General features: G+C 46.1%; 1 protein-coding gene across 1 annotated transcript in view; it reads left to right on the top strand.

The window, feature by feature from the left end:
* Positions 1 to 26,604, top strand: part of CACNA1B (calcium voltage-gated channel subunit alpha1 B) — a 251,358-nt gene that overhangs the window by 212,425 nt on the left and 12,329 nt on the right. Inside the window, exons 29-38 of the mRNA XM_042879063.1 lie at positions 349 to 550; positions 2,048 to 2,212; positions 2,588 to 2,698; positions 2,853 to 2,945; positions 11,516 to 11,632; positions 13,602 to 13,667; positions 14,251 to 14,342; positions 15,702 to 15,852; positions 19,064 to 19,191; positions 25,313 to 25,409. Coding sequence (XP_042734997.1) covers positions 349 to 550; positions 2,048 to 2,212; positions 2,588 to 2,698; positions 2,853 to 2,945; positions 11,516 to 11,632; positions 13,602 to 13,667; positions 14,251 to 14,342; positions 15,702 to 15,852; positions 19,064 to 19,191; positions 25,313 to 25,409 — 1,222 coding nt within the window. The remainder of the gene's footprint in view (positions 1 to 348; positions 551 to 2,047; positions 2,213 to 2,587; positions 2,699 to 2,852; positions 2,946 to 11,515; positions 11,633 to 13,601; positions 13,668 to 14,250; positions 14,343 to 15,701; positions 15,853 to 19,063; positions 19,192 to 25,312; positions 25,410 to 26,604) is intronic.

Below are 26,604 nucleotides of genomic sequence, written 5' to 3'. Positions count from 1 at the left end.
AAGGCCATCAATACCTTTTTTTCCACTCTTATTTCATTCATATTGACCGGAGCAGAAGAGAAGCCAGATCTATCTATATCCTCTCCCCCCCCCTTGCTCAGGGTGGATATGTGGATCTGTGCGTAGTAAATTGCCACCATTCATCAGAATGTTGGAAACAGAGAGGGTTTCCCTAAAAATATCCTCAAGGAAAACTTCTTCCTAATCACAGTGATGGAAACAGGTTTGACCTGAGCATATGTGGAAAACCCTCCATGCAAGTGAAGGCCGGTGAATGACTATCACAGTATCATTGGTGCTTCACAGTGATTTCATTGACTTTTCTTCTCTCTTTGCGCTTGCTTGCAGTGTGCTGAAGCACTCAGTGGATGCTACCTACGAGGAACAGGGTCCCAGCCCTGGCTACCGAATGGAAATGTCTATCTTTTACGTGGTGTATTTTGTTGTCTTCCCTTTTTTCTTTGTGAACATCTTTGTGGCGTTAATCATAATCACCTTCCAAGAGCAAGGAGATAAAGTGATGTCAGAATGCAGCCTAGAGAAAAATGAGGTACCCACATCTTCTGGATTGAGCAGCTGCGGGAGGTGGCACCTTGGGGATTCAGAGCACTTTGATGCTGAGGGGACAACCTCTTCATCCCTGCTGCACCAGGAGGGGCTTTAGAACACGTGGTGTGGTGTGCTGAATGCAAGGCTTAGAGGCTATAGACATCAGTCCCCTTACAGACTTTCTCTGGCAGGCTTTTGCATAAAAACAAAACCAGGGGCAGTCCCCGAATGCTGCACTTTAGCTAGGCAGTGTCCCGTATCCCTGTGGATCACACCTCTGCTGCAGAGCGGAGATGGTGCTGATTCTGAGCTCAAGTGTGTATGTGCAAAAGTGTTTGGCATTTCAGTGGCTGCTCATCAGAAATCAAAGGGAAAGTTGCTGCTGCTCCCCAGTGGAAAGTTGCCCTTACCAGCCTGTTTTTGCTTGGCTCAGACAGAGTCCTCCTGCAGCAGCCAAACGATGTCTTAGGAGGAGCGTGAGAACAGCGCAAGCACGTGCAATGCTTTCCTTCTGCACTCTAGCAAGCAGCACTGCTTCCAACAAAGGAACCTTGTTAGATGTGGTCTCGCTGTAGTTAGCAGCAGCTCTGTATTGTTCTTCCATGAGGGTATCCAGTTTCTTCACGAACCCAGGTGGAATTTTAGTATTTGTAAAATCCTTTGTCTGGTCTGCCTGCGGTTCCAAAAAAAAACAACCCCTCTTTTCCTTCAAAAACTGTGAAACTGGAACCTAATTTTTGATTAAAAGAGATTGCTTTTAATCAATTCTACAGTGTTTCAACTGTATGTCTGTTTGAACAAAAAGTCCAAAATAAAGTGGAATATTTAGACATGATTTACTCACTTTTTTTTCCAGCTGAGATTTTCGGTATGACAGACTTTGAGGTTTTGAATTTTTATCTCAATCATGCATGAGAAATTGTTTCAGAATTGACACCATTTTAATGCACTTTCCTTCTTGTAGAAATTTTCAACTAGAGATATCTTTGAGGGTTCACCCATTAATATTTGTTGGGTAATTTGTTGGTTGAGTTTGGTTCGCTTTTCAAAGAAGTTATTACCTGGTTGTGTGCTAGAACAGAACTGAGCTTCATAATACTTTTTTAAAACACAAATAGCATCTTCATTAACCCTCAATTTTCTGGAGTTCTTCGTCAGGAGGAATTAGCCAAGTGCTTTCTGAAGTGAGCCCATGAATTCAAAACTCATTTCTTTAAGCAGTAAGGGACTGGGACCTGCTGAGTGATGCAAGGCCATCTCCTAGGTTGTGGGGGGGACTATAATTCTGTAGGGGTTTAGTAGATCCATCAGGGTTGAGAAGTGACCACAATGTGGGGATGATGGGCTGCATTTTACAGCAGTAATCACTACTTGCATCACGTGTAAGAAATGCTTAAAGGTACCATCCTCCAGTAAATGCTCTACTGCCAGCAATACTCTGACTGATTGAACTGCCAGCCCTTTTTTGTATTCTTTTCACTCCGTTTTTGTTTTGTAGAGGGCCTGCATTGACTTCGCCATAAGTGCCAAGCCGCTGACCCGCTACATGCCTCAGAACAAGCAGTCATTTCAGTACAAGATGTGGAAATTCGTGGTGTCCCCTCCCTTTGAGTATTTTATCATGGTCATGATTGCACTCAATACTATTGTTCTCATGATGAAGGTTAGTGAGCTGTTACTGAATCTTTGCAATTATGGGCTAGAAAACGTGGTGTTTGCTGTAGAGGTTTTATGCTCGCAACACGAGAGCTGAGTGAGTTGGCAGGGTCAACTATCACTTCTTCCTCATCTTCCTCATGATTTTTAGAGGCCATGTGGGATTGCATCCATCCCCAGAGGGAGGTGGTTTGGTTGTGATGAGGCGCGGTGAATTGGAACTAGGCTCTGGAGTTCTGCAGCTCCTGGTTCAGCCTGCACAAAGTGGGTTCGCTCCTTGGGGATGCTCTAACTCCTTGCAGTCAGTTGAGTCAGCTGGGAAGGTTTTACTCTGCCATCATAAATGATTTCCAGTAACAGCCTTCCTTCCATCCTCATTTAGTTCTATGATGCTCCAGAAGCATACGAAGAAATGTTGAAATGCCTGAATATTGTCTTTACATCCATGTTTTCAATGGAGTGTGTGCTGAAGATCATTGCCTTTGGTGTGCTGGTATGTGCCTTCCTCATTTGCTTTCAGCTGTTCCCTCTCCACTTAAAACACTTGTATTTCATGATTTAAAAGCAAGCAAACAACCGAAGAAATTGTCTTGCAAAGAGATGATAACCCCTGTATCTCCCTATCCCCTTGTGTTCTCATTTGACAGAACTATTTCCGAGATGCCTGGAATGTCTTTGATTTTGTAACAGTGTTGGGAAGTATTACTGATATTTTAGTAACAGAGATTGCGGTAAGTACAGTTTGCTCAATATTCTTCATTTACCCACAAAGCTGTACCCTGTCAGGACACTGCCCCTTCTCCCTACCAGCCCTACGGTAGCTGAAGTCCTTGGGTGACCTGGCAGCCTGCTTCCATCAGCTCTGCTCTCTGCACAGAGATGCTGTCTGGCCCAAAGACTTTCATGCCAAAAGCTCTGATGAGATTGATGGTGCTGATGACTGTCAGGAAGCAGGCTCTCCTTCTCATTCAGCAAAAGGCTCTGACCCCGAGCTGTTTTTGCCCATTAATGGAAAAATCCTGTTGAATTTAATAGAGGGACAATGTCAGAAGGAGTCTAATGAAAGCTGCTGGCTTGTAGAGTGAGGTGCCTTGCAGGGCATTCCCCAATATCATGTCTGTTTTCTGGGGATCCCAGCCCGTATTGAGCAGGGAGAAGGAGATGAGAGGAGAGAGCACAGGAACGTAAACCCAGCCAGAAGCTCATCAGCCTGCACGGTCTGCCCTGGGGGAACTTTGGTTTCTGTTCCTCACACAAAAGTTCTGCAAGGCAATTACCAATAAAAAAATAAAAATAAGGTGTCACTGTACCATAGTATTCGTTGGCCACCCATTTCCATGTCCTCAGTCTCCCTGCTCAAGAGTCCTGGAGATTACATTAAGTGCACAAACTTGCCATTAAATTCCAGAGGATTTTTCCATAAGGGCAGCAAATAACTGACAGAAGCTTTGGCAATCTGATGTTATCCAGTTTAAAAATGTGCTCCTTTCCTCTCCCAATGCATGCTTTAGTTGATGATGCTATCTCTGTATGTAATGGATTTGAATTTTACCACACTTTTTTCTTCTCAGTTCCTGAGTTTTGCTTATAGAACCTGTTTTGTGTGTGCTAAGTACTGTGGTCGCCAGGCTTCTTTACAGGACATTCAGCTGGTGCTGAAGACCATATTACTGTTTCTGACAAAATATACTATTATCTAACAACACTGGTACAGAAAACACAGGAAAAATAAAGCCTTTTGCTCCCTTTACAAATGGTATTCATTGAACAGTTGACAAATATCATAAACTTTTGCATTACCTTTTGTTCTTAGTACACAGGGTAGAATCATTTAGATCAAGCCACCTCTGAGAGCTTGGAAGATTTGCAGTGCTGTGGGCAGGCACTGAATGCCTGCCTGCATTCTTTCTGCAGTGGAACTTGCTCTGATGGTCTCCTGATGGGAACCAAACCTTTGCTTTGGTTTGAAAATCTTGCACGTCAGCCACAGAGATTAATATTTCCTTTCAAACCATCTTTTGGCTGATGTTACCAGGAGGGAAGAGCAGCACAGTGAACTTGAGGCAATGGTCTCAGAATTTGGTAAATGCTCCTTTGGGAAGAGAAGGAATAAGAACTAGTGCATAGAAGTTCCCTATCTTCTCCTGGTCTTCAGGCTGGAGGGTAAATGTGCTCCCAAATCCCCATGTGGGCATCACTGATGCAGTCTTGGTGGTGCTGCAGCAGCTGCATCATCTTCTGCTCTGCTCTGGTTTCTCTGGTTCTCAGCATCAAGGACTGCAGCGATTCAGGGATGCCTCTAAGAGGAGTAGGAATTATCTCTAAAACAGCAAAATCCAATAGAGTTAGGCTCGCCAGCATCTATACACCTTTCTCTTATCCTCCCACGTGATAATTGAGAGTCCTAGTTTGACTCATTATGTCCACCAAGCCAGCCTTGGGGAGGACTACATGATGGAGTTCACCAGAGCATCCAACATGTAGCTGTTCACAACATCTTTCATATAAACCCTGCTGCCTTTCCAGCCCCTTACCTCTCAGTGCTGCCTCTCAGTTAATTAGAGGTTCTAATTAGAGCTTTGCTCTCTCTCTGTCTCGCCTTTCTTCAGCATTTCTGCACAGCCAATGTGTCTCCTGCCCACATGCTTCCCCCCGCAGAGTACCTGGAGGTCCCCTTGCCTTCTTGCTAGACTTGTTTCTCAAAACTTCTTTCATATGGTGCTTCTCTGATCTCTCCCCAGCCCATGCTTGTCTGCAGCAGCACACCCACCTGCACTGAATAACTGCTGTAGCCACCAGTGTGCTATTTTTTAAGCTGTGTGCATCCATCGCTGAGCCTCAGCCAGGGCAATGGGCTGGGAGTTCAAATGCATCGTGAGCAGCGTACTGAAGAGGAATGAGGAAGGAACTTATTTAGCTTAAAGGTGACATTGAAGCACTGAATTGCTGCTGAACTATTCAAGTGAGAACTTGCAGCAGTGCCCCAAAGATTATGTTTATAACACAACTGTTAATGGCAGCAAATAATTGCAGCTTTCAGGCTGATTGTCACAGAGTGCTTGCCTCATCCGGGGGCACATATTGTAGGTAGAACTATATCATGCCCTCCAGTGCCACCCTTCCTCCGCCCCCAGGCCCAAGGATGCTGATGGGACCCAGTCTGGAAGATGAACAGAAAGATGAGGCAGTGCTGCTCAGGTCCCACAGTAATTAACAGGATGTGCAGCTCTGACCTGTGCCATTTTGGGAAGCCCAAGGTGCCCCAGAGCCGCCTGGGAAGCACAAGCACAATTTTTTGCTGCTTGGAAATACAGCAGCTCTGCACTGTGTCCCAGAGCTGAGAGTCACCAGAGTGATCAGGTCTTTACTGGCCGCGACCCAGAGCCACCGCGAGACGCTCTCTTCTCTCCTTGCCTGATAGGCGGCCGTGCAGGTATTGGGGTGGCAGGCAGCCCTGCCCCATGTGTTCACCCTGCAGTTGTCCATTTACATCTCAAGGTTTCTCAGACTGAGGGAAGCCCAGGTGATGGTCAGAACGTTGATGCCACCGGTTACGTGGATCCATTCCCAAAATAAACAGCGCTTCGCCATCCTTGTGGCGAATCCACAGAATGGTTTGGATTGGAAGAGACCTCTGGAGATCATCTAGTCCCACCCCCTTGCCACGGACAGGAACATCTTTTGGTTTTGACGTCAGGCTAGCAAATAGATGCAGGAGCACCGATTTCCTACATGGTGATCTGTATTTTTCCAACTGTCAGTGTCCTCCGAAGCAACTGACCCTGCTCACCTGGGCGGTCTCACCTTGAGAGACTTGGCTTCCACCAGCCTTGCTACGTCGGTACTTTGATCCACTGAAAACTAAAGATAAAAGGAAAAGAAATGTGTTGACTAATTGCTTTGTTTTACTTTGATAACCGTGTCATACGTAATTTACTTTGTGAATGCAGTGGAATATACGTATAATTTTTTTATTTCCTTAGGCAAAAACATGCATGTCAGTTTTTTAGCCCTCTCAGTAACTGAAGTAAAACAGCAAAGAGGTGGCATTAAGGAGAAGCTCTTCCTTGTGGCCACGGCTGGCCCCAGGAAGCCCAAGGGGTGTATGGCAAACTGACATCTATTTCTGTGCCTGGAAATACAAAAAGCGTCGTGAGAAGTGTTTGTGAATTGTCTCCCGATTTGCATTACAGAAAGAAATGCAAATAACGACTGCACTGTCCGTGTTACCTTTAGGATCTCAGAGCCTCTTTTGGTTTGAAGCATTCTTTAATTTATATAATTACCATAAAGATAACACCCCCCAAAAGCCTGACAGTTTTTTTCCAGTGAAATTTTCAGAGTTTCCTTTTTTGCTTGTCCTGATTACTCATTTTCTCTTTTGTTTCCTGTTTTGTCCTTTATTTTCCTTATCTACCTGCTGAATCACGCCATCCAATCAACATACAATGCGAAAACCATGTCTCCGTCTGTATGTTGTGCACCTGCTGCTCAAAAAAAAAATAATAATTTGTAAATAATCTTGCCAATATCCATCCATGAAAACATCACATATAGGACACGGTTGGTTTCATTGAATTTAAACAATTCTTTAAATTCTCTGCTTTTATTTTCTCTCGTTTTTCTTTGATTTGATTTGTTTTGATGAGATTTCCGATTGCACTGGTGAAAAAGCCTCACTGCAGCGTGCCTCAAAACTGGCTTCTGTTCTGCATCTTCTTCCCCTTGGCTAATTGGTGACGTGAGGCAAATGCAGTTACCAATAGCCCGTTCTCCTCTGTTCGTTACACCCAACACTGATAAAGGGGAGACTTCCACTTGCTTTATTTTCATGGGAAATCAAATGAGGGTGAGAGGAAAGGATGCTTCTGGGTGGCCTGTATGGGAAAGCCTTCCGTTTGTAAAGAGTGGCACCAAATTCAGTTCTCAGAAGCTGTTGTTATTTTCCTTTGGATGAGATGCATTGAGTAGAATGTCAGAGAGGACGGCCTTGCAAGTATTTCTAAGCCTGTGGTTATTGTAAGGCACAAAAAAAGAAAATTATTAAAGCCGTTATGGAATTGCTTCTCTCGAATCAGGAGAAACTGTGGGAAAGATTGTTTTTTATTCAACTTTGAAAACTCTGTGGTACAGGCATGTAGAAGCATGGTGCCACTGCAGCAGGCAATGAGTGCCTGGATGCAGGAGCAAACATCTCATGTGAACTGCAGAAGCCAATCTGTGAAAAGAAGTACTGGGCACCAGATCCCATTAGGAATTATAGTGCCTGATTCCAGAGGTGTCTTTGGAAATAGGAGGCTTTGTGTTTGGAAATATTATTAAAAATAATATTATTCTATTGTTAATTATCTTGGCCACAATTAAGAATAACATAAATGAGGCCATGAGATTACCAAAAAGTCTCGGTTGCTTTGCAGCTGCTCTCAGATCTGCTTCAACTTACATCTGGTCTTTCTGTTGCACATTTGCTGCTCACAAACCAATGAGTGTGAGTCTTTCTGATAACCTGCAGCAGCCTCGGTGCTTGCCTAAGAGAGGTTCCAGGAGGAAACTTTTTGCTAGTGAACAGCAAACACAGATACAGAGCTGTGTGAGTTAGAGGTTTGCACTGCACCATGGGCTGGAACCACTGCTGATATGTAGGAGCTGTGAGGACAGCTCTAGGAGATTAAATTTTGGCTCCCTTGGCCCAAGCAGCACTGAGAACTGCTCTGACATCCGCTTGCTCACATGATTATATACTAGAAAAATCAACTTGCCTCCATTTCTCCATCTGAGAAATGGACATGCCAAATTTTGGCATGCCGGTGTAGCGAATTAAAGATTTAAACATTCGTCCTGCAGTCATTAGATTGCAGCCTCTGTGATCGTGTGCCCAGATCCAGGCTCCTTCTATTGCTTGGTGTCCAAGGCAAGGGTTCCATTTTTGCAGTGCTGAGCTGCTGCTGTTCCTTAGCAGCACAGATTAATTCTTGCAACCGTGTGAGAACTGCCAAATTTTCCTGAGTTCTTGGGCTGATTGGATTCCCCTTTCCATGCCTCTGTGGTGGCTTGGCCACTTGGGGTGAGCTTCTTGTTCTGCCGACAGAAAAATGAGGATCCATGATGCTGTTTTGTGTCGTGCCCTCAGCTGGGCAGCCATACATGTGGGGATGACCAGCCCAGCTTCTGCTGAGTTCATTGCTGTGAGACAGCATTGAGAAACCCCCTCTGCTGAATCCTCCAGCTGTAACATGACAAACTCATTCCCACCTCAGGTTTAAAAATCCAAAAGAATAAATCTGCTGAGGCGGTGCTTTGCTGCAGAGCCCCTTCTGCATTTCTCTGGACAGCAAGCACAGATCCTGTATCAAGGAGAAAAACAATCCAGGAGATGCTGGAGAAATAGATCCAGGCAATGGCTGTACACCCTGCCCAGCATGTTTTTTTCTGCTTTTTGCTATGGAAAACACCCTAAGAAAGGATAAAGGAGCTGTCTGCACATGGCTGGGCAGCAGTCAAGGCCAGTTCTGTCCCTATGATGGCTCTTCTCCCCACTCTCTCCTCTCCTCCTGCTTTCAGTGAGCTCTGGGGAGGCATTGCAGACCCACGTGGGTCTCTTGATGCCCTCTGCACCAGAGCCCCATCCGCCTCCTCTTTTGGGGTAATAGCAACAGGCCAGAAGGAAACTTATTTCAAGCACAGTTGGCTGGTCCTCAGATGGATCACAGAATCATTGAACAGCGATGCCTCACGTGAGCGCCCAGCGGCCTTTAACATCTGTGCAACAGAAACACAAACAAAACTCTGGGAAGACAGACCCTGGTGATCCAGAGGACAATCATGTGTGTGCCACGTGCTGCACAGGGGTGGCTAAACGGGTGGGGAATCCGTGCAAAACACTGCTACCCACGAGAAATATCGCAATGTGGAGTTTCCCCTTTAACTGCATGCCATTCTGATAGTGCCTGGAGGGCTGAGCAGCCCAAGGATGGGTTTTCTATGCGGTGTGCTGAGGGTTACATGTGAAGCCCTCCTGCCTGTCACAGGCCTGTGTGATTTTGCCTCTTTGCAAGTTCTGTGCACACGAGTGATGCTGGATTTTCCTGGGTTGCAAAGGTTTCCCTGTGGAGCTGAAGCTTTCGTTGCTCTTTAGAAAAACGGCGGTGCTTGAATCAAAAAGGGAAGATTTGAAGCTGGGAGAACAAAAAGCAGTGGAAATCTGTAGACGTGCATAGACAGTTTTGAAGCCCCCATTTTGTACTGCTTAAAAAAAACTGTCATGTAGAAAGTGTCAGTTGGCACAGGGATGTCCTGTGTGAAGTGTGACCAAAGCAGGCGTGGGGCATCATGCTAATCATGATAGGAGATTAGAGCAAAATCTGAGCAGAGTAAAGCTTTGGTGGTAAACTATGTTAATGTGGGAAGAAGGAAGTAAGGCAGCAACACACAGAGAGCCAGATCCTGCAGATGCTGCCTGTGTGCATGCTCCTTGGAGGAGCCTTAGACTTGTGGTGGGGAAGATCAAGCTCCAGTGGTGCTCTATGATTTGCCTGACTTGAAATAGTGCCACGAATGGGATCCCATAAGGCCTGATGCAGTTCCTGCAGGTGAGAAAAATTCCTGGGACTGCAGTGGGCTCTGGGTTAAGCCTCAGCCCTGGTCTGGATGCACCCCATCAGGACAGTAAGGACCAGGCTGCTGGTGGCACCTCAGTCACGCAGCCACACTCTGTCCCTGGCTCTTACCCAAGGTGAGTTCAACCAGTATGTTGTGAAGGGACTGCAACCAATGCAATAAAAATAAAACAGATGCTGATGCTAAGAGACAGGTGCTGGATTTTAGCACCTGTTCTACCGACCTTGACCAACCCAGGGGAATCCTTGCTTGTGTTTTGCCTGCCAGAGCTGCTTTCTGTTGCTGACTTGAATGAGCTCGGTGTTGTCTGCTCTTTCATGGAACATACCTGTGATTTACTCTTTTCTCTTTATTTGAGGATTAAGTCTGATATATGGTCTGTGCCTAACTCTGAGCTGCTTGCCTTTTTAACATGAGAGAAACCAAGTGCATGCATGATTTCTTGAACTCTTTGATGGGATTGGTGGAATGCAATGCTAATGGCCCAAAAATGAGCTGGCATTTAAATAATTGAATAGATCCAACAAGCCCCCCCTCAAATTCAGCGTGAGCTCTGTCACCAAATGAGCAAGAAACGTGGGTCACTTTAATATGACTGGGTGTCTCCTGCTAAAATGATGATATGAGAGAAAGACTGGCTTTGCTCATCTTTGCCAATAAAAGCTCCTTATGATGGTGTCTTCCCCTCCACTGCTTGACAGTTGAAAGCGAGCTGTTTTCTCTCTTCAGTTAACTCAGTCAAATGAGTGGCTGTGATCAGAGATTCACAAACAAGTGAATTGGAATAGGTACAGAGTGCGGGGATATTTTTCATCTCCTTAAAACAGGAGGGCAAGAGGGATCTGGCTTTTGCATGTTTTGTTTTGGAAAGAACCCTCTCTAGATCAGCTCGCTGGGGCAAGCGACCTCTTTTCCATAAAGGAAAGAAAAGATGGGGGTGTGGGGTGGGGAGAATCCCACAAAACGCATGGAAATCAGACCCCATCTCCAGCAGTTCTTTGATCCACCTGTGAAAGCACATTTAATAGTAATGGGAAAATCAGCAGGCTCCTAAGGCACCTGCCTGCTGCTGTACACTCGACCTCCCCAACCAATTTGCTACCAGTGATCCATCTTCCAAAGTCTTGCTGGTGCCATTTCTCCTTGATGAGCCTGTCCAGTCACAAGTTGGATATAAATACTTTAAATCTCCAGGTTAGAAAACATCCCTATTTTTCAAAGATGCTTTAATCTTCACTGGGCAATGCCTTTCTCTATTATAGTTGAGGCTACGTGCGCAGTCTGTCGCAGCTGTCTTGGTTGAAGTTCAGTTCATGGCAGAAAAGCAAGCTGACCAAGACTTCAATCTCATTCTTTACAGAATGATAATATGGCACCATTACCTCTCCCTGAGTCTTTAGGGGAGAAAACCTGCCTTACTCAAAGAAAACAGGACATCCATGGACAGCGTGAAAGGGCCATTTTCTTTTCTGTCACTGACCCAGGATAGAGGGGAGGGCTCTTGTGGAGAGGGATTTTCTCATACTTGCTGCATGTGGAGTGATCTGCACTGACGAATGTTTCTTTTGGAAGGTTTTCTGGTGGCCGATTTGCTGCTTAGATCGTGAAGCTGGTAATTTTAATTTCTTTTTTGCGGGCTGTGGTTTCTCATCGCGTTAATTTCTGAAGGACACAAAACCTTTACTTTCCACAGGACAACTTCATCAACCTCAGCTTCCTGCGGCTCTTCAGGGCAGCAAGACTTATCAAACTCCTTCGCCAGGGTTACACTATCCGCATCTTGCTCTGGACGTTTGTGCAGTCATTTAAGGTGAGTGTTGGGCCTGTGGGAGACAGGGAGAAGGCGTGTGAGATGCTCTGCACTTCTCCAGCATCAGCCTTCGAGTATCAAAGACCTCCCCTCTTCTCTCTATCTCCTCACTACAATTGCACTAATGCTCATTTTGCACGAACAATGGTGTGCAAAGCTTAGGTTGTCCTTGAGACCACCACAAAATCCTCATGGAAAAGCCTTCTCTTGTTTTAGCGTGAGGAAAATGCAGGGTGACTGCTGAGGGCCCTCATGCCTGCTGTTTGCATGCAGCAAGTGCCAGGTTTAAGGTAATTTGTCTGACCTCACTGTTGTGCAGGTTAAGAGACGTGCTCAGTCAGCAGAGGTGTGGTGACATGTTAAACCAGAGCAATTTGTCCACGTGTCTCAGTTTTGGTGGAACTGAATAGAAGAGAAACCCAAGCTGTTGCTATTAGCAAAATTCACTCAGAACATGGACGTGACTATAGCTCAGTGCTGGAGCTGGTTGACAGGAAGTTTCTCTTAGAACTGCTAAATCTTAGAGGCAGAAGTTGTAAAAGAGGGCAAAAATGGGAACATAGAAATTGCTTCTTTCCACAAGTGGCCTGGAGAAGAACTAGGTGCATCCATGCTGTCATCCCATGGCCAGGATCAGAGAGAGTGCTATATTACACTTTTCTGCCCATGAGAGACCCCAAGAGAGCCAACTGGTGCTCTCACATGCAATTTCTACATTACACTTTCACCCATCAAATAACTTATGGGAAGGGGCTGGGATGTGAGTATGCTGTGCCTTAAAGGACACGAGCAATGAGATTTGTTAAGTCACGTTTTCTGTAAGCGTGGAGGAGGTAACGAGTCTGCTGCTCCCATCTTGTAACTAATGAGGTCTGCTGCAGCCAAGAGCCTCCACCAGAGGCTGAGATGTGGGGTCTGTGAATATGAAATGTTCCCACCCAGGACAGTGTTCTTGGACTGTATAATTCTGGGTGGATCAGACAGGGGGAATCAGCCAAGTCTCAGTCTCTGAGTAGTTTGGGCAGGTCCCAGGTCCTTAGTGCATTGGTAATGATTCAAAACCAAAGTATGTTGTTCTAGACGTGCCTTCTACTAACAAACTGCACGTGGCATAGCCTGCAGTCCTGCTCTGCTCCTCTGCAAATAGGGAGACAAACAGGGGAACACGAATCTGATGTCTCCCAAAGGCTGAGACTGCAGCACCTGGGCTGGTGGTGTTGGTCTGATGGGCCACAGCGGTCTGTCTGGCTGCAGTGGGGTCTGTCTGCCCATCCTTTGTCCACTCTCTAAGCTGCACTCTCTTCTTTGGCTCATGTGCAAAGATTCCCAGCAGAGACCAATCAATCCTGGGCCATGGGCTGCATAACCCCTGCCCTGACTTCAGGCTTCCCATGGTAGCCCCAGGGCGGGGCTTTGCATCTTTGCAACTATTGCTAGTTAAGAGGTATTAATTACTTCTTCATGTAGCCTGAGTGCAAAGTAGCTGTTATTCTCAGCTCATGCGATATAATTGTGTTGCAGCACTCACTGATTCCTCATGAAAACTCAGAACCTTTTTACCCTCTTGGGGTGCAGTCTGTGCCTAATTCAAAGCAGGAACTCGTTCCTTGGCTATATGTGTTTTCTCATACTGAATTTATAGCAAGGTCATTAAAAATTAAGGTTTGTCCCTGTGCAATTATGCATAGGAAGCACCAGTGCCTGCTGCAGAGCTTCTTACTGTGTTTTCCCTGGTTACTGCTTATCTGCCTGCAAGAATGCGTACAGAGCTCTTGGAAAACACAGTCTGGTTTGTAATTGATGAATACCTGCTTCCAGGGCTTCGTCAGCCAAAGGCTTCCAGGATTGTTCCAATTCTTTTCCCAGCTCCTTTACCTGAAGGACAAATGCTACAGAGTGCAGTGCTGCCCAGGAATTAAATGCTAATACAGGTTTAGTGATGTTAATACTTTCTTCTCCTTTCCCACAGGCCTTGCCTTACGTGTGTCTTCTCATTGCAATGCTCTTCTTCATCTATGCCATTATTGGCATGCAGGTAAAATTTTGGCTTTAATACTGACTGTATTTGCCTGGTTTTGTCCCGTGGGAACAGGGTGTGCTGTTTCCTCTGCAGCAGCATCAGTACCTGGCTCAGGATCAGGCAAACCAGCACCTCCTGCCTGGTGGTTGGGGATTTGGAAGAGCAAAAAGGGGCCATTCTCTTATATCCTTACTGCCAAGTCTTAAATCTAGTGCCAAATGTGTACGTGTAAAGTGGGAGAGCGTGGGCTTGCAGACCTGGTCCTGCTCTGTGGGTACCTACTGATGGACCCCTCTGCGGGTGACAGCAGGGCACAAGGCTGTGCCCAATGAGCTCTTTGGGCACCACTCCCTCCCTAACAGAGATGAGGAACTTTTCTTGGCCTACGGTGGAGCTGAAAAGTGGTGTTGGAGAAGGTCAGCACGAAGATGAAGAACATTAATCTGATTTTTTTCCACCATTTGTTCTTCACAACACATTTCTGTCTGCCTTGAAGAAGGGCAAATCCTTTTCCTACCTTTTCTCCTATGCTCATGACTCCCACGTAATTCTACAGCAGGCTGCATTTGCCCTGAACCCCTTCTGCTTTCTGTGGCAGGTATTTGGAAACATTGCACTAAATGATGAAACCTCCATCAATCGGCACAATAATTTCCGTACCTTCCTTCAAGCCCTGATGCTTCTGTTCAGGTAAGCTGATACTGAATGCCACAAGGCTTGCAGGTGGGCAGCAAGAAAGTCTTTGTGTCTTGGTGCTGGTAATGATATCCTGCATAGGTCTGAGTTTGCATAGTTTCTGTGAAGCCAAGTAGAAATGCAGTTCTCCAGCTCAGAATAGCCACTGCAGCCAAAACTCTGAATGCCACACAGTGGGAGGGAGTGGGCAGAGGCAGCAGGACTGTGATGGGAAGCAGGTTTCTGCATGAGGGAGTGAGGTTTAAGGACTAAATGCTGCTGATATCTTATGCTGTACAAACCAGAGTGATCTAGGAGCTGTTTCATTTTGCACTGAGCACCAGATCATCCCAGAGCACAGGAGCGAGGCTTATGGCCTGGCTCAGTATCCCAATTTTTGCCTCCCATTGCTGTTACTGTGGGGTAAATAAGGATTCCTATATCCCAGACTCAGCCCAGGGTCTTTGCCCGATGCTGCTGCTCACTGCAATTCATTGTGTTTGGAAGTGGTTTCACATCTTGTGTGATTGTAAGGGTGTTTTTCAGATCTGAAGTCTCAGTGGCAGGATGAAAAGCTTTGCACCCACTTTGTGTAGCTGTGAGCAGCACTGCAACGGGCTGAGCTCTATAGGAAGCTGTGGGGTTGCCCTAAAGGTGCAGAAGTTACTGGGGGAAAACGTGAGGTTATGTGAAAAGCTGACATCAGCAAACATGAGGATCTCCCTGCCTCTGATCCATGCATGTGTGTTGCTGGGGTTGGTTTCTTTTGAGGATGGACATTCTGGGACTGCCGCTGTTTTCCTTTTGATGACTTTTTATCCCCACAGTGAAAGGGAGAAGTTAGGATTTATTTGGGTTACACCTATCTGCTATTTCAGCTTTCATACCCAAAATGGGAGAAGGGAAAGGATGGAGAAAACCTGGGAGGCTGGATCCTGTGACCAGTCAGACTTTCCTGGTGCTTCTGCACCTTCTGACAAGAGAAATGAGGGATTCCAGTGGAGGAGGCTGCATTTGTTTCCCAGCATCTCAGCTGGGCTTGCAGCCAATGCTAGGACAGAAACATCAGGTGCTTCAAAAGGGGGCAATGCAAACTGCATCTGTTCACATTTCCATGTTGCTGTTGACTTGTTTAAATCAGTGTGATCTTATCCTCCCTGAAACCAACCTAACTTGACTTACCTGAGCCTGTTTCTTTTCCTTGACCTCCATGCATCAGACAGAATTATTCTCCTTTATTTCTCATGACAGCAGGTTGGCAGCTCGGGCTCTTCATGCAAATATATCTCTCTCCACCTGGGCGCACACCTCCTCCTAATTACCTTGGTTAACAGGTGGGGATGAGCTCACACCCTTCTGCCTATTTGTCCACAGGAGTGCCACAGGGGAAGCCTGGCATGAGATCATGCTGTCATGCCTGAGCAGCAGGGCCTGCGACCCGCTCTCTGGCCTCACCAAGAACGAATGCGGCAGCGACTTCGCCTATTTCTACTTCGTGTCGTTCATCTTCCTCTGCTCCTTCCTGGTAAGCCAGTCCCTAAAAGGCTGGGGAAGCTCCAAGCCACCCCCACTCTCTTGTTTCCTTCTTCTCCCCAATTGTGATTTACACAATGTTTGCTAAAAACTATTTATCCTCCTGGTGCTAAGATCCCTTTAATCCCCAAAGAGACCATTTAGTCGTTAGTTTAAAGGGAAGCACTGTTTTTATCTTTCTTCCCACGGGGGATCTGATATTTGGAGTTAAGCATTAATCTGTTTTGTCTTGATTTGTACCGTGGTCCTTTGAAGAAGGGGATGGGAAGGGCAGGATGGGAATGGCCAAGATAACATTGGTTGAGAAGTGCTTGAAGCAGGCAGCTGACAGCACTGAGCTTGCTTGATGGCATGTTTTGTTTTCTTTACCAAATAAATGCATTTTCTTCTGACATAGTGTCAGGAGACCCTTAGATATGAAGGTACATGGAGCTTTTGTGCTCTGTTTGTGCCTGTGGCTGTCCTAAGGGGCTGGCTTTAAGATTTTAATACGTACCAATGTCTTTCTAATCACTTGTGTGCATAAAAAGCCTTCTGCTCTCAGGGTTTGGATCTTTCCTGTGCTGCTGGAACAGAGGAATAGAAAACCAGGGACAGGGACCCAATTAAACTTCAAGCAGCAAGAGATAAAAATCACGGCTCTGAAAAAGCCCCCAAAAGCTGCCTATCAAACCTGCTTTCAGTTTCATGCCTTGGCTTTAAAATATAAGATTTGGTGCTTTGTGCAGCTAATCCCTGCTATCATCAGAAACCTTTACCCAGGAAAAAGAGGTACATGTGGCAGTTTGATGTCGTGTATTGATAGACCAACTTCAATGGACCCTACTGAGATCCTGTGTCCAGCTGCTGTTGCCTCTCTGACATCCCGGGGATTATTTCTTCTGCATGTATTAAAACCTTGGAGCCCTGAAAGCTCCTGGAAGTTAATGCTCCATTTACAGACTGTACGCTATACTTCAAAGCCTAAATCCTTCCTTGTACAAATCCTTCCCCAAAAGTCAGGTGTTCTCATGGGTATCTTCAAGAGTGCCATTGCTCCTAAACTTCTTTATTTCGTAATAATCATAGCAATTAAAAAAGAAAGAAAAATGGCTCTTCCTCTTTGGCTTCCATCAGCCCTGAGATGCAGTAGCAAGCCTGAAGGCTGGGGCACATCTGTGTGAAATCCAGCTTTGAACGCTGCTTTGCGTGAGCTCCTGGAACTCCCATTGAAACCTCATTTGCTGGCAGGGCAAGTGGGGAGCCCAAAAAGATCCAAGGGAGGATGTCCAACTCCCAGACCAGGAGCTTGGATGCCAAGCAGCTGGACTGCTGCAGCCAGGGCTGGAACTCATTTCTTCAAATGTGCTCAGCACTTCACTGCAAGGAAACGTGTGGTTCCCCACAGGCGATTAAAGCATTACAGAGCTGCAGCCCTGCCAAGAGGAAACGTTTTTATGGTTTGCTGGGTGTTTTTACACCGTGGATTTGGGGGGGAAATTGGGTAATGTGTTTGCTTTTTGATATTGTTTCTAGCTCTTTGTGGATGCCCAGCCTGACGCCATTTTTCTCTTTTAAATTTATGCTGTAGAAAAGTATAAATTGAAATTAAGAAAAATACTGAAACTTTAGAAGCAGCTTTACGTAAATAAGGGAAAACTGTACCGAGCCACAGCTGGGAGCAATGCAAGGGGCTCAAGGGGAAAATTCACACAGGTTTTGCTACCTATTGATTCTCTGGGGGTCCTGTGATATGTGTGGGGTACTCGTAGCATTGCTGGTGTTTCCAGGGCTATTTTGGAAGTCTCTGCATCAGCGTATGGATATGGTGGCTTGTTGTGGACTGTGCTTGTCTGCAGCAGTGAATTGTGCTCACTGCCATAGTAAGACCTCTTCCTCTTTCCAGATTGCTCGGGGATAGGAAAACTACACAAGCCCCAAACCTCCACTGGTTTTCTTTTAATGGCTGGCAGATGCTGATCAGCTGGGGATGGATGCCTTCAGCTCATCTTTGCTATTTGCTGCCATGGAGCAGAGCAGCAGCACTCACGGCAGCAGGGACAAAAAGGATGGGAATGTTCTTTGTGCCCATCAGGGCTTTGACTGACACGGGAACATCCATATCCATCCTCCCTCCTGCTCTTCCATCCCGCCAGCTGTGGCTTGATCTTTTCCCATTGAAATCCTTTTGTCTGTTCCTCTGGCTTTAATAAGAGGAAGCTCTTGATATACTAACAGCATTCTCTGGGTTCTGTTAGCAGAACGTGAGGGAGAGGAGACTATTGTGTGTCCTGCCCTTGTCTTTCAGGGGAGCTGTAAAGGTTTGAATTGTTACAAGCCTAAGATAGGATATTCAGGCTGAAGAATGGCTTTTCTTCCAGCTATTTTGTCTTGATTTGCTTTGATATCAAGGTTCTGGAAGAGCTGGCACAATCCAGTTGGTGAAGCAGCAACAGCTGGACTGTTCCACCAGTCTGTGCTGCAGAACCTCACTGCTGATAGAGATGCTGCCAAAGTCTCCATGGTCAAGAGCCATGCAGACTTGCTGCACATGGTGGAGCTGGAACTGACTTGCAGAGGGCAGGGAGGACAGCATGGCTCCAAGAACCCAGTCCTGGCTTTGCCAGGTTCATTCTGAAGAGTATATGAGCTTTTTGGTCTCTCTCAGGTTGTCAGTAACACATCGTGGTGATGTGCTGGGTGGAGTTGTGTGGTTAGGGCTGATATCCAGAAAGAAGTGGCCCTACTGTGAGAATGGGAAAATCAGGTGCTTTGCTGTGCGCCTGTAAGAAGGAAAGAAACGTTGCTCATCATAGTATTTTTTTCTCAATGTGTTAAAATCCACACAATTTCAGAGGTTCTCTGCTCAAGGGCCTGTAAGCAGCCAATCTGCTGCCTTTAGAGTGGCCTCGTGCAAGCCTAAATCTTTCTGATGTGAGGCTGTGGGTTTCAGGTGGGGAGGGGGCTGACAACCCCAGCAAGAAGTCCTGAGGATACCTCTCACTTCCCATCTACCTGCATCACTTGGCTCTTGCAGTGAAGGGGACAGGGCAGGGCTGCTACCCTGCAAGCAAAAAGCAGCTCCTGGGGGAGATGTAGGCAATTCCTGGCCAACAACCGCGGTGTGGGAATCGCGTGTCTTGCTAAGAAATTCATCACCCTCTTAACCTTCCTGCTTTTATTTTTCTATTCTGCCTAACTTCATAACTGCTTCTTCTCTGCAGATGTTGAACCTGTTTGTGGCTGTAATCATGGACAACTTTGAATACTTGACAAGAGACTCCTCCATCCTTGGGCCCCATCATTTGGATGAGTTTGTTCGTGTCTGGGCTGAATACGACCCAGCTGCCTGGTATGTGTGCTCTTATACTTGCATGTGGAGAAAAGGATTTATGTTGCATACAGGTATCATATTTATGCACACAGCCTGTTCTGAATGTGAATGCAACTCCAGAAAGAAAAATGTGTAAAAATTGAAGTAATGTGTGAGGTAAATGATCCATTTAAAGTTCAGTATGTATTGGAGATGAATTAATCTGATGTCATTACAAGAGAATTTCCGTTCAGTACACACGAGATAGACCTAAACCAACAACTCAGTAAAGCCAAGCACAACCACTGTCACCCCATGCACATGTAAGGCCAAAAAATAATAGGATAAATTCAAGTAATCTTGGCCGAATGGCCAAGCAAAAAAGATATTTAGCTTTTCCAAAAGCAGCTTTGATTGCCTTTGGTTCCTGTATCTCAGGCCAAAGATAAGCTGAACGTGCTGCCATTGGCAGTTTTTCTTGACTTGTGAAGCTAAGCCTCACTGCTCCTTAAGCAGGCAGCATTCCTATCCTAGCTGAGAAGCACGTGAGCAGCTTCACAAATCCTGTGCAGAGACATGGCAACCTTCAGGTTCGCAAGATGCTCTCTCTCCTTTGAAAGGAGATGACAAACTCCACTGCTTGGCTTCTGCTAATACAGTACGGTGGGCCCAGAATGGATCTTTCACTTTCAGGCACCTGTAAGACGGCATGGCGTGATGCAAGGCCTGTTAACATGAGGGTGCTGTTGCTGAAAGCAGGATTTCTAAATGGACGTTTCTCATAGAACCCTATGTTTTGATCTTGGAAGCCTCCTTCTGATGACAGCATCATTGTAGAGGGAGATTTTGTTCTTATAAATAATATTTAAGTTTGGGGCATGCAGTTGAAACCTAAGACACGTGAAATAATAAGAAGAAAATGCAGTAAGCCTGACTTTGAAAACATTTGAGATTTCAGTGAGCCTCTGATGAAATGTTTCTGATATGCGATCGTGGTAAAGAAGGAAATGCTTTTCTCCCAACTTGATGATGAAGTATTTGGTTTTACTGTTTTGTCTTTGCTTTTTCCCACCCTAAGATAACAGCTGGGGAAGCCAAACCCCTTCGCTTGGCAGCACAGCCCCTCAGGAGCAGCTCTGTGCTGTGGCAGACCCAGGAGCCACTGCTGCAGCCTTTTAAGGGATGGAGAAATACAGAGAGATAATTTGGGCTGGGGATCACTTCTAGAGCAAGACTGACTTGAATATTTTGTTATTCCCTTTGTCTGTGTAAAGCCACACGATAGTGCTGGTGACTGTCATTGTCATTTCGGGATGCTTTGAGTTACAGGTCACAACAGGTTCCTCAGTAATCTGCAGCTTGGGCATTTGCCTGCTGAGAAGCTTTTTTTTTTCCGAGCCCTGCTAATTTTGTTCCCATCTTCCTCCCCACAAGTTACACTGCAGAGAATCCCCTCTGCCTGTGCGAGGAAGCTGCCTGCAGCTCTTAAAACCTTTGCACTTCTTTGTTTCTCTTCAGTGGAGGCAGATGCAGGCAGGGTTTGTATAATCAGGATCTGAAACTCCCTGCTAGGATGCAATTAAACCGCTTGAAGATCTCACTAAAATTGACTTAGACTAACTTTAAGTGTAAACCTACCCAAAATGACCTGTGTGTGATTTTTAACTAGCTTCAAGCCATCTATACAACAAGCTTGCACATATGTGGCACAGCACATACTGGAAGCTTGTAATCTCTGAGCAGATTTTCCTTACCACGTGCTCCGTAATACAGACATGTCCTTTGTGGGTATTTGGCAGGGAGTAAATAACTGTTTTTCTATTGCAAATCCAATCCTATCTCTTGCCACTCGGAAATCTCAGTGAGGCTGAGAAGTTGGGTGCGCCCCTTTTCGACTCAAAAACAGCCTGATTATCATCCATGGGAGAAGTCACACACCGTGAGGGGAAATCATAAGTACCAGTGCAGTTTTTATTCGTGTTTATATGTTCAGGAGCTTTCTGCCCATGAAAGTTTAAAGATTTTCTTGCACTGTTAACTCTGAGCACAGAGGTTATGTTTCATGGGGCGTTCACCCATTCGCTTCTAGAGCTGCTAACACAAAATACGCCATAAATAAAGATCCTGATTCTGATTTTTCCCTAATCTTGCTCCCATTTTGCTTTGGTGTGGAGCTGTTGATGTTGGCAGAGCAACTAGGGACAGAAGTGCAAAGCAAGGGAAGCTGAGGCGTGGTACTCAAGCCTTGGTCCCGAAACGTGTGCATGTTCTGCATTTTCCATGTGTGAATCGTTCCACTGAAATCATGTATGTTTTCACAGTGGGGCTGACATTTGCACAATGCAAGAGCAATCCCAAATCCATTTCTAGTTTAAGGCCAGAGCGAATCTTTTGAAGGTTTGGGCTGAACTCCGTTGTGGCCTTGGACTTTGTATCTCCCAATGGTGATCCAAGGATGCAGCTGAACAAACTGTCCCGTAAGGTGTTGCTCCCAGCAGGACCAAGCACCCACTTTTCAGCTGAGGATGCAGGGCTGTTGAGAATCCATTCTCTGTTTGTTCCCTTAGTTGGTCAAACTTGCTGAAAAAAAGCTTCCAGCCAATTTCTCGGTGTCAACTCCCAGTATATTGTTATGATAAATAGTGACCATAGTACAATTTGCATGAAGGAAGAGTCCCAGGCTGTTAGCTTTTGCTTCCATCTTTGACTGTTTCGTGCCTTCTCTCACAGTCTCCCCCTTGGCTGTCCCATGCAAAAGGAAATGATGGTGTTTGCCACCTTCTGTAGCTTGAGACCCTTGATGAAAGATGCTGGCTGGCAAAGAAGTGCAAATTTTGTAATATTTTTGTTCTGTAAGAAGCATTTTCAACATGGACTTAACTGTGTGTGCATTGACGTACCTATTTCTGATGTCAGAAACCCCTGGCTTCGTTATAACCTCCAACTTTCTTTAAAATTTTCCTGGAAAATATATTCCAAAGTGAAGTTAAAAAGTGCAGCTAGCAGCTGTTGTGAATGTGTGTGGCACTTGGGGGGCAAGTGTGGTAAAAGTGCTGGATTTAGGGGTAGCAGAGACCTCAGGCATCACGGAAAAGGAGAGAGCAGGAGAGCAAACGCACACGAGGTCTGAGGCTGCGAGTTAACCGGCATAGCACTGAACTGAAGGGTGAGCTGAGAAAGAGCATTTCCTTTATGTCTGAGATATATGAAGTGAGAATTTCTTCCCTTGTGCCCTGCTCCCCAGTGCACAAACCTTGGAGCTATTGGGAATGTTGGTCAGCCTTCCCATTCCTTATTCCTGAATGCTGGACAAGGGACAGCCAAGGAGGAGTCCCACTGACTCATGGAGAAAGCAAGGAAATGCTCCTGTGCATTTGCTACACACTGATTTGGCAAAACCCTTCTAAAATTGGGGTAAACTACTCGACTCAGTTAAACCAATGCACGTTTTGTAACTACGATTAGACCTGCAGCCAAGACATACACAGCCCTATTTGATCTGCTTGTAAATTAATATTTTGAGTTGATTGTGAAGGTTTTGAATAGATCTTAACTTTTCACATGCAAAAAAGCAGTGATATTGAAGGAGCATTTCCAAAATATTCCAGCCTTCTTCATGTAATGTACAGAAATAAACATGGTGAAGCCACAGCATCTCATTTTTCTTTAGAGGTCGTTCTTTCGCACATGATTTGGTTACGTGCAGAAGATTAAGAAATCTAATCCTACTGTCAAATTGGCTGAAAGTATTGTTGTGAGTTAATTAGATCGACCGTGAAGCTGCCTCAGGGCATCTGATTTCACCTTGTGGTGATGAAGACTCCGTCTTCCCAGTGCTGGTGGACCTTGAGGTGCAGTTTCTCTCCCTCCAGCACGTTGCTTACTGTCCACACAGCAAGCTGAGGCTATGCAGGTAATAGCAGCGGGAGGTGGAGGTTCCCAAGCTCTGTTGAACCTGCTCGTCCAAATCCCAGTGATAATCCATTAAGTAAACCATTGGTGTGCTGCAGGCCCTGGTTTTACTGCTCAGTGCTTGGGCAGTGGGTAGGTGCCTTCTGTAGGCATCGAGAGGTGAAACACAGTGATGCTGGAAAGTGAATGCAATGGATGGGAATTCTACCTTATGACACGGAAGGTTTTATGAAAGAAATATGAAAATGAAGCTTTTATTGAGCAGCAGGAAGCACTCTGTCTCTCTCTCCATCTGTGTTAAAGTCACTTCTTCATCACAAGCTCAGTTGTTATCAGGCTAACTTTGCTTTTCAGCGTGGTTTGTCCTTCCAACCTCTTCTGTTTGCAAGGGAAAGGCTGATTTCCCCACGTTTTTGCTGTCATAACTTCTGATGTTTTCTTTCCAGTTGCCGGATTCATTATAAGGATATGTACAATTTGTTACGTGTAATTGCTCCACCCCTGGGCTTAGGAAAGAAGTGCCCTCATAGGGTGGCATACAAGGTTTGCAACTTCAGAGACTCCCTCCAGCATTTTCAGTTTTGTTTTTTATTTCTTTTTTTTTTGTTTTTACCCCCAAGTGCAAATGCGAACGGTACAGAAAGGAAACTGTAACGTAACAAAACTTGGTTGCCTGACCAAGGAATGATTGATGGACTGCCTCCTCGCTCCTCCGTGCATCTCATCCCTGCCCCATCCCTTCCCACACCCAGCTGGCTGGGGCCAGGCAGCCTTATGAGACAGCCAACCCTCGAGCTTGCATCACGCAGAGGCTGGGTGGGAAGTGTTAGGGAAAAGCAGCACAGTGTCTAAGTGCCTCGCTTTACATCTATATGCCAGAGAGAGATACTATCCCAGGATTTCTGGGGAGCAGCAAGATTCTTGGGGGGCTTTGCAGTGTTGTCCCTCTAGTTGAGTGACTCAGGTTTGAACCTTTCCTTTTCCTGAGCTGGAAGGGCATTTAGGAATGGGCTGGTTGACCAGGCAGGGGAGAGATGAAGGGATGAGCTTTGAGTCCACCCGACTGCAAGAGCCAGAGGTTGCCTTGGGAGCAGCAACACTCGTGCCTCTGAGTTATGTTAGATACAGCAGGGAACCTCTTGAAGGTGTGCAACACTTGGGAGCGAAGGTGGAGAGCAGAGGATGGGCACTGCCAAGAATTCAGAGGCGCCGAGCCCTCTGCCAGGAGCAGAGGAGGGAAGCCAGGGGGAAATCATTGGCTGCAATTACAATTTCTGTCTCTCATCAGCTTTCAGATTAACTCTGGGCTATCAAGCCGGAGAGGTATGTTAAATGCTTTAGTCACTAAGGACAGGAATAGATGGGTTTGGCAGGGTAAGTTCTCTCGTCCGCCTACTCCTGCATCAGTGCAGGATTTGAGACACGTGTCAGGGCAGCAGGCTGGCATGCAGTGCCTGCTTCTGCAACTGTCCTTCTTGAAGGGCTTCCATGACACACAGGGCAGCCAGTTGGTGGTGAAGGCAGGCAGTGGGTGTTGGGCTGAGGAGAGAGGGGCCCATGCAATGCAAGGCAGAAACAAGTCCACTTTCCACCACTATCCTGCAGGTTAGGTGCTGGGCTCTGGTTTTGCTGACCCTACATTCAGTCTGGCTGGAGATCTGCAGACTTGCACCTTTGACTTAGAGTAGCCCCCCGTCTGTGCCCCTGAGCAAATTAGGAGTTTTAGGATTAGAAATAGCTATTTCTTCTCTGGCAGTCTATAGGCTAACCTGAAAACCCAGCTCTTCATTTGCTGAGGGAAAGCCCCCTGTCCCATAACTCTGCCTACCAGCTGTCCCTGGCATGGTGATCACAGCCTCTTGGACCTGTTTGGGGAGCAGAGGAGGCAGAGGAAGCACACCTCTGCCCCCAAAACCCAAACCCAAGCCCTCCCTCCCAAAAGAGACCTCAATCATTCCCAGCTGCTGGGGATGTGGGGCTTCCCCATGGCGAGGAGGAGACGTTGGGTGCCGAACCACAAGAATGAAAGTGGAGAACCTTTGATTGACCCACCTCTTTCTTTGGTTTTGTTTTCCTGAGAAATCTGATTAACCGGATCTCTGTTTTCTTGTCTGTTTTCCCCTTTCTCTCTCCTCCTCATTTGCTCTGTTGTGTTGCCCTCCCCTTTCCCCACCTCCCTTTTTCCCCGTCCTGCTCTGCTTTGATTTCCGTCTCCTCTCGCTTTTGCCTCTCTCCCTCTGACTCCAAGCGGGCGCATCAGTTACACAGACATGTATGAGATGCTGAGACACATGTCCCCACCTCTAGGCCTTGGAAAGAAATGCCCTGCTCGCGTTGCCTATAAGGTAGACCACCCCAGCAGCTCCTGCCAACCCACCAGCTTTTTGTGCCGTGGCTGCAGCGGGTGCCATTTCTGTGACGTTAGTGTTGTTCCTGGGCTCCTTCTGAGTGCTCTCTCTGCTTCCCAAGCAGACTGGAGTTTGGATCTGCTGCTTTTTCTTTTTCTTTTTTTTTTTTTTTTGGTAACCATTTTTTTGGTCTTTGAAACGGTGGCACGTCAGTTTGTCTTTCAGTATGTCTCTGCTATTTCTATCAGTGTTTCTCTCTCTCTCATTCTGCTTCCATCTAGGCTACTCTGGGGAGGGTGCTAATGAGTAAATTACCCTGCCACTACAATCCCCATTTGTCTTTCCACCGCTCTCACTAGCCCATCAGTACGATGGTGGTTTTCCCCCCTCTAAATTAGATTGGTGTAATTAGAGTAGGCAGTGCTGTAGGAGTTTGCGAGCTATTAAACAGAGGCAACGCCAGAAGGGCTCCTTAAATACCCTCATGAAAGAAATTATTTTAATGCAGAGCATTTAAGATGGTGAGATGAAGAAATCACTCAAACTGATTGTTGATTCTGAAAAACTTTTTAATTGAGCTGCAGGAAGGCATTACAGCTGAAGGGCTGCTTGCCAGCTGCTGCCTTGATGAGCACAGTGGTAATTCAGACACAAACAGGGCCAGCTCCTCAGGATCTTTTAACACCAAACTTCACCATTTATTTCAGAAGAGGTCTGCCATAAACACCCAGAATTGCACAGCTCAGTGTCCATGAAACTCAACGGGGTTATTGGTTTTTTTTGTTGTTGACCTCATTTTGGGTACCACCAAGCCTCATTCTCGCCCCTCGCCATGCTTGGTGCAGTGGGATGCAGTGGATTCAGATCACAATGTTCCTCCCAAAGATGCTGGGTTTTTTTTTCTTTCTGTTGAGCTTTTATGAAAGCCAGGTTTTGGAACTTTAATTAAGCCAAAAAACCCAGGCCTGCCAGGACACAGCAGCAGGAAGAGGTTCAGATATGGCTTTCTGCAAGATCCTTCCTCCGCGTGTTGGGATATAAAGAGCAAAGAGAGCAGAACCTTAAAACTAGGCAGTTAGGTATCTTTTCCATACTCATTTTTGACGAGTTTGATGCTATAATAGAAGCTGTTTAAAGGAGCACTTCTTCTGTTTGAACAACTCATCACCACCTTACCGTGAATCCACTCGAG

Source organism: Lagopus leucura, unplaced genomic scaffold (genome assembly GCF_019238085.1).
Source record: "Lagopus leucura isolate 7727_CA_CO unplaced genomic scaffold, USGS_WTPT01 Super-Scaffold_100022, whole genome shotgun sequence".
Taxonomy (NCBI): domain Eukaryota; kingdom Metazoa; phylum Chordata; class Aves; order Galliformes; family Phasianidae; genus Lagopus; species Lagopus leucura.
Note: the sequence above shows the minus strand (reverse complement) of the source record. Positions and strands in the feature narration are given on the sequence as shown.